The sequence below is a fragment of the Neofelis nebulosa genome, chromosome X, assembly GCF_028018385.1.
Source record: "Neofelis nebulosa isolate mNeoNeb1 chromosome X, mNeoNeb1.pri, whole genome shotgun sequence".
In the NCBI taxonomy this organism is placed as follows: domain Eukaryota; kingdom Metazoa; phylum Chordata; class Mammalia; order Carnivora; family Felidae; genus Neofelis; species Neofelis nebulosa.
Window position 1 is genome coordinate 124,957,559 of NC_080800.1, and position 12,349 is coordinate 124,969,907.

The 12,349-nt window shown below is 38.7% G+C and overlaps 1 protein-coding gene across 3 annotated transcripts in view; it reads right to left on the reverse strand.

Annotated features, from left to right (window-relative positions):
* Nucleotides 1-2,294: 2,294 nt before the first annotated feature.
* The window catches only part of GABRA3 (gamma-aminobutyric acid type A receptor subunit alpha3), a 307,132-nt gene continuing 297,077 nt past the window's right edge, over nucleotides 2,295-12,349 (reverse strand). For all 3 annotated transcript variants that reach the window (XM_058712480.1, XM_058712478.1, XM_058712477.1), the window contains one exon: nucleotides 2,295-3,121. In XM_058712480.1, coding sequence (XP_058568463.1) covers nucleotides 2,786-3,121 — 336 coding nt within the window. In that variant the 3' untranslated portion in view covers nucleotides 2,295-2,785. The remainder of the gene's footprint in view (nucleotides 3,122-12,349) is intronic.

Sequence of the window (12,349 nt, forward strand, 5' to 3'; positions counted from 1 at the left end):
GAGCCACCCAGGAGCCCCAAGGGGCAGAGGCATTTCAGAGGCAAAGTGGTTTCAGAGGGTTCTCAAGGAAACAACCCTTAAATATTGGTATGCAATTTTGCCAAAGACACGGCCATCTGGTTGTTCTGGGGATATGGTTGAACTGGTGAAGGGATTGTGAGACTGTTGCAGCAGCAGGGCATCCATCAGATGACCACAGGGCTGGAATATGCACTGAGGGTCAGATTGGCCAAATCCCTGATTTTATTTCAGACAATAAAAACTTTTATATTATTTGAACTGCTCTCCCAAAGAGAATTCTCCCATCATCTAGGAGCCAGGTGATTTCCTCAAGAAGATCTCATGAGATTATTTCCCATATTTTTCCTAACTCTGTAAGAAATAAGGGTCCTCATCTATTTCCCAACACATGCATCAACCAACCAGACACCCACTCTCTCTCTGCCTAATAACTATTACCTAAGGGAACTATCATCTAAGAAAAATTGTAACCAACGGGAAAGAGAAAGTCTTTAGAATTGCAATAAGAATTAGCTATTTCCTAGGATTGGGTGAATTTGGCAGAGGAAGCATTGCAGGTGTTTCCTTCTCTTATTGGGTAATGAGACCCCAGAGTCAATCAAAGCTATGTTTTCACATGGGGTCCATTTTTGATTACTGTAATAGGTCTCTTGCTCAGGGGATACCCTTTTTTTCCAGCTTATTTCAATGGTGGTAAGAAGTGGAAAGTAAGGGTGACTTGAGAGTGGTAGTGAAAGACAACAAAGTACTGCCTATGGTAGGCAAAGAGTAACCAAAAAATGTTCTCCAGTCTGAATACAATTCAGAAGTTTAATAAACAGCCGCTAAACATTGCATCAAAGCATTTGGACACACAATTTCTACAGAAAGGCAAAGGTCAGGCTTTCATTTTAAACTCCTTAAGACAATCATTAACAGCCCTAACCCCCCACCCCCCACCCCACCACCCCCCCACCCCGCCGTCCCCACATATCCACAACACTATACCCTTCTAGTCATGAATTTGCCTATAGACACACTCAGGAATAATGGGACTGGCATGCATTATCCCAGCAATGGCAAGGAAGCAGGGGATGGGGGAAAGATGGGTGCAAAGGCAACCAGTGGCTAATGATAGATCCCTTAGGAGCTTTGTTTAGGGAGTGAGAAGGGACAGTCTGCTTTTGGTGCCATCTGTGGCTTTACTTTGGGCTTCTAGGATATTCTGGACTAGTGGCTGGGGCTACCATCTTAAACAATATCATTCCATTGAGCCGTGACTATTAGAAGTGGTTTCCTTGGGTGATACACTGTGACTTCTTCCTACAAATCTTTTTGGTGTCCAATTAAACTGCATTCAGGACTCAGTAGGACTGTTGAGACTGTGCTGATTCAGAGGTCAAATGTACCTTGCTTCTCAGTCTTGTCTTCATTTTGGCCTTTGGAAAGGGACTCATGATAGTTCTCTATTACAGACACATATAAGGAGCGTAGGCAAGTCATTCAAACATCTGAGACTCAGTGTATCTACCTTATAAAAATTTTACAATTATAATACATTAACAAATGAGATCAAATGGCCCTAAATAATATATTATCAACCTGGTAATAATAATTTACTTGACTCAAAAACCAACTAGACTTCAATTCACCCCTCTAAGAATTGGCATCAATAGAGAACCAGAGTTTGCTGACAAGGTGAGAGCAAATTTCTTAGGCCTGGGCTAGCATTTGGGGTGTGGAGGGCATGGAAGGAAGAATTTGACTTTCACCTGCCAGTGGCTTTCTCTTTTGAGCCAGACTTCAAGCTTCCACCACCCAGCCAAAATCTCTTACCCCATCCAATATTTGACTAGTTGCCTTGGCAGGGAGGGGACTTTCCTCTCTAATTAAAAAAAAAAATATTATATAGGCATTTGATCTAGATCTTTTTGTTTCTGTTTGTCTGTTTTTAGTATAAATTACAAAAATACTTGATCCTTTTCCTGAAGAGTTTGCAGGCAGTAATGAGTCCAAACTAAGTAGTGTCCAGCTGGCTACAAAGGTGTGGGGGAGGGTCAAAGAACTTAAGAGAGCTTTCTCAAAGGAGAGATATACCAAAGAGGGTACTATTTTCCTGAGGGGCTGAAACTGGCAGGGCATCAGCCATCTTTAGACCAGGCTGGCCTAGTTGATTCTGTTTTGGCTATCTATCATTAACAGTGGTAAGCCTCAACTGTCCCCACTAACCTCCAAGCCAATAAAAAGGCTGGAGCCATGTTTAGAGGTTAGCACTGGCTCCTGCCTTTGCTATCAGTACTTATACCTAGTGGGCCGTGGTGTAGGCAAGGGAAGTGGCAGACCAGGGCCACATGGGATAGTCTGGCTCCCTCAGGAGTTAGAATCATATGATCTGGACCAGTCAACAATCTTCTTTGGTCTGGACCACGCAAATAGCCAAGGCTCCCACTACAGGTAATAGAGTCTACTGTTCTTTCTGCAGTGGGCAGAGTGCAATAAAATACATGCAGTGCCCTCAGCTGGGGGAGACTGGCAGACTAAGGTGAGCAACTGAACAAATGGCAGTGTTTGGCTCTGATGAGGGTATACTCAGCAATGTCAAAGGGGCAAGTAATTTTTCTGTTATTATTTTTTCATTGAGACTCATAAATATGAATTGAGAGAGTCACAGTTTGGTAGAGAGTTAAAAAGAAGAGTCCTGAAACACAGAAAAGGGAGCCCTGGGGTTCGGGTGCCTGGATGCTTCCTAGGGTATACAGTGCTCTGGTTGCTGCATCACCACTATCTATTGTTTGCGGATCATGCCCTTGATAGCTGACTCCCTGTTGACATAGGTGGCCCAATAGACTAGATTAAAAATGGCAAAGAGCACAGGAAAGATGATGCGGGAAATTTTGTCAACCTTGCTGACACTGTTGTAGGTCTTGGTCTCAGTTGGGATGTCCTGCACGTAGGTGGTCTTGGGTGAAGCAATAATTGTCGGGGTTGAGGAGGCACTGGGAGCAGCGCCCTTGGAGATGGTGGAGAACTCAGTGTCCTTGGCCAGGTTGATGGGATAGGTGGTTCCCACGATGTTGAAGGTGGTGCTGGTTTTCTTTGTTGGGGCTGCTGGTGTTTTCTTCTAGGAGTCAGAAAAAGTAGGGAGAAGGGGGGATAAAACAAAAGCTAATTAATTCATTACACAGATCATCTTCAGAGGCTTTAGGGAGGAGGAACCATGAGGGAAGTTAAGAAACAGGGGCTAGGAAGCCAATAGCACTGAGTAGCCAGGTTTGTATCTAAGGATAATTGAAGATGAATTTGAAAACAGAAAACTTGCATCATCCTGGTTTACTAGTTATGTGGCTTTGGCCAAGTCACTTATCTTTGAGTTTTAGTCTCTTCATCTGTAAAATGAAAATCAAAATATTTGGCAGGGTTGTTGAGAGGATCAGATGAAAGAATGGTGCTAAGAATCACTGGAAAACTGTGAAATATTGGTCACATGTAGGATCTTATATAATCATGGGATTTGATCCTCACAGTAACCCTAACAAGTAGATAGGTGAGATTACTCCCATTTGACAGATGATAAAACTCAGCCTCAGACTGAGTAGCAGAGCCCACACTAGCCACCTCGGCTCCTGACTTTAATCCAGAGCTGTACTGTGCTGCTTTCTATAGGTGCGAGGCACTTTTTGGTTACCCGAGAAATAACTCCAAAAGGCTTCAACCATCAAGTGGCACATCCCCTGTGAGGAAGAGAGCTATATGAGTCTGAAAGTCATTTCATCTTAAAGACACAACAAATACTATGGCATGTTTACATGCATCATTACAACAGTATCTCACCCTTCATGCACTGTAAATGTGTTCAAGCTAGGGAGCACCCCAGAGTTTTCTACTCTCTCATGGCTGTAGGCAGGGGCCAAGACCTCCTCAGGGAGCTATGCAAATATTTCCCTCTGATACAGCAAAGGCAGGAAGAGCCAGAGTCTTGCCACGACACTGCCTTTTGTAATTTTTTTTTAGAATTAAAAAAAAAAGGGAAACAAACATGCACATATGCGCCCATTTGTTCCTAACTATATAATTTGTGTACACATGGACCTTCATGTAGAAAAAAACAGAGCTCAGATCTAGATCAGAAGAGAGAGGCTGATGAAGGGGAAGCCAAAGGCAGTGACAGTGCATAGTCTACAGTGTTTGCTGCCTCTCTCTGTAGTCTGGCCTTTTCTTCTTTCCATCCCTTTTTGTTTCTAAGGAAAAGTGACAACTACTTGCATTACCTTAATTTCACACACCTCACATTGTTCCCTTTCTCAATGTTATTTTCTTCCTAGCATGTGTATTTTACTTTACTCCTCTCCTTCCTACTTGTTTCTTTCCAGGGTTTTTCTACTCCCAGTCTTTTACTGACCGCTTTATCCTAATATCTTTCTTTTCTTTTCTTTACACCATTTTGATCTTTTTTTTTTCCGTTTAGACCATACTGCCATTTACTTTCCTGATCCTAGTAACTTTGCCAAATACTTACTGAATACCTACTGGGCCAGAAACTATGCTAGGCATTTAGGGATAGGTGGGAGGGTTAAAAGATGAGTCCATTTCTGTCCCTGTTGTCCAGAGGTTTACAGTACAGTGGGGGAGAGGGCTGTAGGAACACATGAGTGCCATATAATGTGATCAGTGTTCTAATAGATATGAGCAAACTATGATTGGAATTCAGTAAAGTGAGGGGCAAAGTACCTACAGGTATTGGAAAAGGTGGCTCAGAGAAGATAATGAGGTTTGTGATCTGTGTCACAGAAGATGAGCAGGAACTCGCCAGTTGAAGATGCAGCACAGGTCAAGGGCACTGCTTGCTTGAGGGATGACAAGAAGTCTGCTATAGCTGGATCACAGTGTACATGACAAAGGCCTTGTATGCCATGCCCTCCTGACTTCCCATCCTGACTTTAGGGTTTTAAATGAGAGAGGGGGAGTGGGGCAAATGAAAGAGTGTTGGTTTAAGTAAATGAACAGTCTCACTAATAGGACTTTTATAAAGCAATACTCTTCTTTCTCTTTGAGAATTGCAGCCACAATGCTGTAAGTGGAAGGAGCACAGAACTCTAAGGCTTCTAAGAGCCTTGTAAATTCCTTAAATACTACATGGGACTCATTTATAATTAGCAACTTCATTGTGCAAATAGAGGCCTGCTGCTAAATGCCTCTGCTATTAAATAAAAGAGCACTTTGTTTTCCTTATTAATTTGCTTAGTAATCTCTTTTTTGTGGGTAGAAAAAAACAGGAAAGAAAAAACCCCACTATCCTGACTTTGCTATAAGCTTTCACATGTTATTTAATTTAGTCACATATAAGCTGGTTATAACCAAATCTCTGAAACAATCATTCCAAACAGCAAATACTTTCTGTAGCTCCATAAGCACTTTGTGTTCTATAGGTGAGAAGAAGCAGCAGTTGATTTAATCTCAGATTTCTAAAGGAATAAAGGAAAATTACCTTCTAATTCCTCTTGCCCTTTCCAACATGGCACATTTTAATCAGCCATTCTAATTTTTACCTAAATTGTCAAAGAAGGAAATCAAAGCAAAAGTTGTAGTGTCAAGGAGACAGAAGCAGGAGACAGAGATTAATGGTTAATATTTTTCCATTTCTGTATCTAGTTTTTGATTTGATAGATACAAACTAGACTGACTTAATTTTGACCAAGTTGTGATTTTATTCCTTCCTAGCCCAGTGCCTGGTTTAGGCATGTGATAGATGCTTACTGAATAAAAAGATGACCCCCTCCCATTGAAGATTCTCAATGTGACTTCCAGTTTGTACCTCCTTAGTCTTGACCTCTCCTATATAGAGAACATATCTCTATAGTTTAGCTGGGAGTAATTCCCATACCACCAAACTGAAATTGACTCCTCCAAATTCCCCCAAGCAGTATTACTCCCAGAATACCCTTTCTTTTAGAAAGCCACCTCATGCGGGTTTTGAGAAGTGCCAACTATAGGGTTGGAGTGCTGAATGTACTTGATACCCAGCCAGGACCTCAGAATATATACAGATATAGTCCAATGCCTCTGTATCCACCACCTAACATATATCCAAATTTCCTGAACCCTACTTTTCATAAGTGGGGCAAAGTAATAGCATATATACTATAAGGGATTCAAAGACAAATCAGAAAAGTGACAAGAAAAGTCCAAGACCAGATGGCTTCATGAGTGAATTCTACCAAACATTTAAAGAAGAGTTAGGACCTATCCTTCTCAAATTATTTTAAAAAATTGAAGAGGGAACATTTATAAACTCATTTTATGAGGCCAGAATTACCCTGCTACCACAACCAGATAAAGACACCACACACACACACACACACACACACACACACACATTACAGCCCAAGATCCCTGATGAACATACATGCCAAAATCCTCAACAAAATATTAGCAAACCAAATTCAACAATATGTTAAATAAAAGGTTTATATACCATGATCAAGTAGGTCCACAAATCAGTGAACATGATACACCACAATAACAAAACAAAGGAAAGCATTTAACAACATTCAACATCCATTTATGATAAAAACTCAGCAAAGTGAGTATAGAAGTGTTCCTCAACATAATAAAGACTATATATGACAAGCCCATAGCTAACATACTCAAAGGTAAAAACCTGAAAGCTTTTTCTCTAAGATCATGAAGAAGAAAAGGATGTCCACTCTCATAATTTTTATTCAACATAGTATTACAGGTCCTAGCCAGAACATAAAAGAAATAAAATGCATACCACTTAGAAAAGAAATAAAACTGTCATAATTTGCAGATATAATTCTATATATAGAAAACCATAAAGACTCCACTAAAAAAACTAATAGAACTAATAAATTTAGTAAAGTTGCAGGATACAAAATTAACATATGGAAATCAGTTGCATTTCTAGACAGTAATAATGAACTAACAGAGAAATTAAGAAAACAATTTCATTCACAGTTGCATAAAAACAATAAAATACCTAGGAGTAAATTTAACCAAGCAAGGGAGGTTTATGACATTGATTAAAGAAATTGAAGACAACACAAACAAATGGAAAAATATAGTGTGTTCATGGATTGGGAGAATTAACATTTTTAAAATGTCCATATTACCCCAAAACAATCTACAGATTCAATGCGATCCCCATCAAAACCACAATGGCATTTTCACAGAACAAAACATTATAAAATTTGTATGGAACCACCAAAATACCCTGAATAGTTAAGCAATGTTGAGAAGGTGGAACAAAGCTGGAGGTATCATGCTCCCTGATTTCAAACTATACTACAAAGCTATAGTAATAAAAATGGCATGGTACTGGCATGAAAATAGACACATATTTTAATAGAATAGAATAGGGGGTTCAGAAATAGACCTATGAATATATAGTCAATCTATGACCAAAGGAGGTAAGAATATACACTGGGGGAAAGGCAGTCTCTTCAATAAATGGTGATTGGAAAACTGGACTGCTACATGCAAAAAACCAAACTGGATCACTATCTCATACAATATACAAAAATAAACTCAAAATGCATTAAAGAACTGAGTGGAAGACCTGAAAACATAAAACTTATAGAAGAAAACACAGGCAGTAAGCTATTTGTCATCAGGCTTAGCAATGATTCTTTGGACAAATCTCCTCAGTAAAGGGCAACAAAAACTAAAATGAACAAATGAAATTACATCCAACTAAAAAGCTTCTGCACAGCAAAGGAGACCATCAACAAAATGAAAAGACTACATATTAAATGGGAGAAGATATTTGCAAATCATACATCCACTAAGGAGTTAATATCCAAAATATATAAAAAAGTTATTCAACTTAATATAAAAACCAACCTAATTAAAAATTGGCAGAGGACTTGAAAACATACAGATGGTCAATAGACATATGAAAAGATGCTCAACATCACTAATCATCAGGGAAATGAAAATCAAAATTACAATGAGAGATCACCTTACATTGCTCAGATTGGCTATTATCAAAAAGACAAAAAAGTAAAATGTTGGTGAGAATGTGGAGAAAAGGGAAGCTGGATACAGTGTTGGTAGGAATGTAAATGGATGCAAAACTATGGAAAACAGTATGGAGGTGGCTCAAAAAATTAGAAATACCATATGATCCAGTAATCCCACTACTGGGTATTTACCTAAAATCAATGAAAACACTAATTTGAAGGGATACATAGACCCCTATGTTTATTACAGCATTATTTACAATATCTAAGATATGGAAGTAGCCTAAGATGGATAAAGAAAAAATGGCATACATATTCAATGGAACATTACTCACCCATAATAATTAAATCTTGTCATGTGCAACAACATGCATGCTAAGTAAAATTAGCCAGAGAAAGACAAATATCATGACTTCACTCATATGAGGACTTCAAGAGACAAAACAGATGAACATAAGGGAAGGGAAGCAAAAATAATATAAAAACATGGAGGGGGACAACACATAAGAGACCCTTAAATATGAAGAACAGAGGGTTACTGGAGGAGTTGTGGGAGGGGATGGGATAAATGGGTAAGGGACATTAAGGAATCTATTCCTGAAATCATTGTTGCACTATATGCTAATTTGGATATAAATTAAAAAAAATAAAATTAAATAAAAAAATTAAAGTTTTTATGTAATGTAAAATATGAATCTAGGTAGATTTTTTTTTAATTTTTTTTTCAACGTTTTTTTAAATTTATTTTTGGGACAGAGAGAGACAGAGCATGAACGGGGGAGGGGCAGAGAGAGAGGGAGACACAGAATCGGAAACAGGCTCCAGGCTCCGAGCCATCAGCCCAGAGCCTGACGCGGGGCTCGAACTCACGGACCGCGAGATCGTGACCTGGCTGAAGTCGGACGCTTAACCAACTGCGCCACCCAGGTGCCCCAATCTAGGTAGATTTTTTATAGAGATATTTAGCTCTTATATTCTGCTTTGTTAAGAAAATCTTTTTCTCAAAAAAGTATTCTGGTGTCTTAGTCAAAACTATAAAAAAAATAAAACATTACAAAAATTTTTAAGGCAATAATAATAAAAAACTAAACTTTTCCAAGATATGAATTGAAGTTGAGTATTTTTTCTAATGTGAAATATTATTCTAGAGCATTCAAATATCCTTATTTGAAAATAAAAACAGGATAAGAATTACTGTATTTTCAAAACTTAGGTAAGAATTTATGAATATTTTAAAAGCAGTTCTAAGAATAATAATCTTTTTAAATGTCGAGGCTTATTTCTTAATTTTATTTGCTTTTATCTTTAATTTTCAAGAGTTTAATGGAAGTAATGTACATAGTTTTTTATTTTAAAAAAAAGAACTTAAAGGCTAATAATGAAAACCAAAAACCCTTACCTAAAGCAAGTCTTAATTATTTTTAATTCTCTTAACTGATATTTCTAAATTTCTAAATAATATGCTTATGCTGCTATTAGTTTTATACATAGCCAATCTTTTCATGATAGAAATTTAATTCATTCATGCAACACTTCCTCCATCCTCTAATACAAATATAACAATATTTTAGTTCAATTAATAACCAGTGGTAACATCATTACAAATTACTATATAAATACATCTAGCATCCTGCCCAAACTGGACTAATCCCTCTCCAGGTTTGCTTCTTGCTGCATCATAGCTTTCATTTTAGGACTTCTGTTCACTTATCTCCTATGTTGGATACTCTCTTTTCTGGATTCAATGTCCTTCTATTTTATGTTTTACTGTTCTATTTTGTTTTGCTTTGTTTTCGTTTTGGTTTTGGTGAGAGAGAGAGAGAGAGAGAGAGAGAATGCAAGAGTGGGGGAGGGGCAGAGGGAGAGGGTGGGGTGAGAGAGAAAGGAAGAATCTCAAGCAGGCTCCATGCCCAGCATGGAGCACAATGCAGGGCTCAATCTCACAACTGTGAAGTCATGACCTGAGCCAAAATCAAGAGTGGGACACTTAACTAACTGAGCCAACCAGGCACCCTCTTTTGTTTTAATAGAACATATCCTCCTATGTCTTCCTAAGGTGGAGTGTATGGGAAGTGACATTTCTGAGATCTTAGAAGTCTGAAAATACTACTGTACCTTTCCATTTAATTGATACTTTGGCTAGGCATAGGATTCTAGGTTGAAAGTCATCTGTCCCTCATATTTATGAGATTTACTACTCTGCTGTCTTCCACCATACAGTATACTTCAGAATTCTGATGCCATTCTGTTAACAATTTCTTTGCAAAAAACATTCTAGAATCATTTTATTTATTTATTTTTAATATGAGATTTATTGTCAAATTGGTTTCCATACAACACCCAGTGCTCATCCCAACAGGTGCCCTCATCAATACCCATCACCCACACACCCCTCCCTCCCACCCCCCATAAACCCTCAATTTGTTCTCAGTTTTTAGGAGTCTCTTATGTTTTGGCTCCCTCCCTCTCTAACCATTTTTTTCCTTCCCCTCCCCATGCTATAACAAGCAATCCTAAAATTTGTATGGAACCACAAAAGACCCCAAATAGCCAAGGTAATATTGAAGAAGAAAACCAAAACAGGAGGCATCACAGTCCCAGACTTTAGCCTCTACTACAAAGCTGTAATCATCAAGACAGCATGGTATTGGCACCAAAACAGACACATAGACCAATGGAATAGAATAGCAACCCCAGAACTAGACCCACAAACGTATGGCCAACTCATCTTTGACAAAGCAGGAAAGAATATCCAATGGAAAAAAGACAGTCTCTTTAACAAATGGTGCTGGGAGAACTGGACAGCAGCATGCAGAAGGATGAAACTAGACCACTTTCTTACACCATTCACAAAAACAAACTCAAGGGGCGCCTGGGTGGCGCAGTCGGTTAAGCGTCCGACTTCAGCCAGGTCACGATCTCGCGGTCCATGAGTTCGAGCCCCGCGTCAGGCTCTGGGCTGATGGCTCGGAGCCTGGAGCCTGTTTCCGATTCTGTGTCTCCCTCTCTCTCTGCCCCTGCCCCGTTCATGCTTTGTCTCTCTCTGTCCCAAAAATAAATAAAAAACGTTGAAAAAAAAAATTAAAAAAAAAAAAAAAAAAAACTCAAAATGGATAAAGGACCTGAATATGAGACAGGAAACCATCAAAACCCTAGAAGAGAAAGCAGGGAAAAACCTCTCTGACCTCAGCCGCAGCAATTTCTTACTTGACACATCCCCAAAGGCAAGAGAATTAAAAGCAAAAGTGAATTACTGGGACCTTATGAAGATAAAAAGCTTCTGCACAGCAAAGGAAACAACCAACAAAACTAAAAGGCAACCAACGGAATGGGAAAAGATATTTGCAAATGACATATCGGACAAAGGGCTAGTATCCAAAATCTATAAAGAGCTCACCAAACTCCATACCCGAAAAGCAAATAACCCAGTGAAGAAATGGGCAGAAAACATGAATAGACACTTCTCTAAAGAAGACATCCGGATGGCCAACAGGCACATGAAAAGATGTTCAACGTCACTCCTTATCAGGGAAATACAAATCAAAACCACACTCAGATATCACCTCACGCCAGTCAGAGTGGCCAAAAGGAACAAATCAGGAGACTATAGATGCTGGAGAGGATGTGGAGAGACGGGAACCCTCTTGCACTGTTGGTGGGAATGCAAATTGGTGCAGCCGCTCTGGAAAACGGTGTGGAGGTTTCTCAAAAATTAAAAATAGACCTATCCTATGATATAGAAACATTTTAGACTATCACTTTATCTCTGGTTGTCTGAAATTTCATTATGATGTGTCTCTATGTGGGCCTATGAAGTTACTTTTAATCTGGAGACTTACGTATTTCCATTTGTAAAAATGTATTAGTTCTTTGTTAATTTCCTTTATTCCCTTTTCTCTGTTCACTCACATAGCAGCTTCTGAGTTGGATGGACTTCTTGGATACATTCTTAAGTCTCTTACCTTTCTTTTACATTCTCATCTTTTTTTCCATTTTGCCCTACTTGTAGGGAGATTTTCCTCAGTTTATTTTCCCATATCTCTACTGAAATTTTTATTTTGGTACTTCGTTTTAATTTTAAGAGCTCTTCCTTATTCTATATTTCCTTTTATATTAGCATCCCATTGTTTTATGAATATAATTACCACTATAAAAGTTAGAATTGTCTTAGTTCCCTAAATTATCCCTGTTCCTTCCGAGATGAGTTTTTTAAAAAATCTTTGCTCTTCTCTTTCACATTGCAAACATCACTTTGGTTTATTTTTTATTTTTTAACGTTTATTTATTTTGAGAGAAAGAGAGAAAGAGTGAGAGGGGCAGAAAGGGAGGGAGAGAGAGAATCCCAAGCAGGCTCCACATTGTCAGCACAG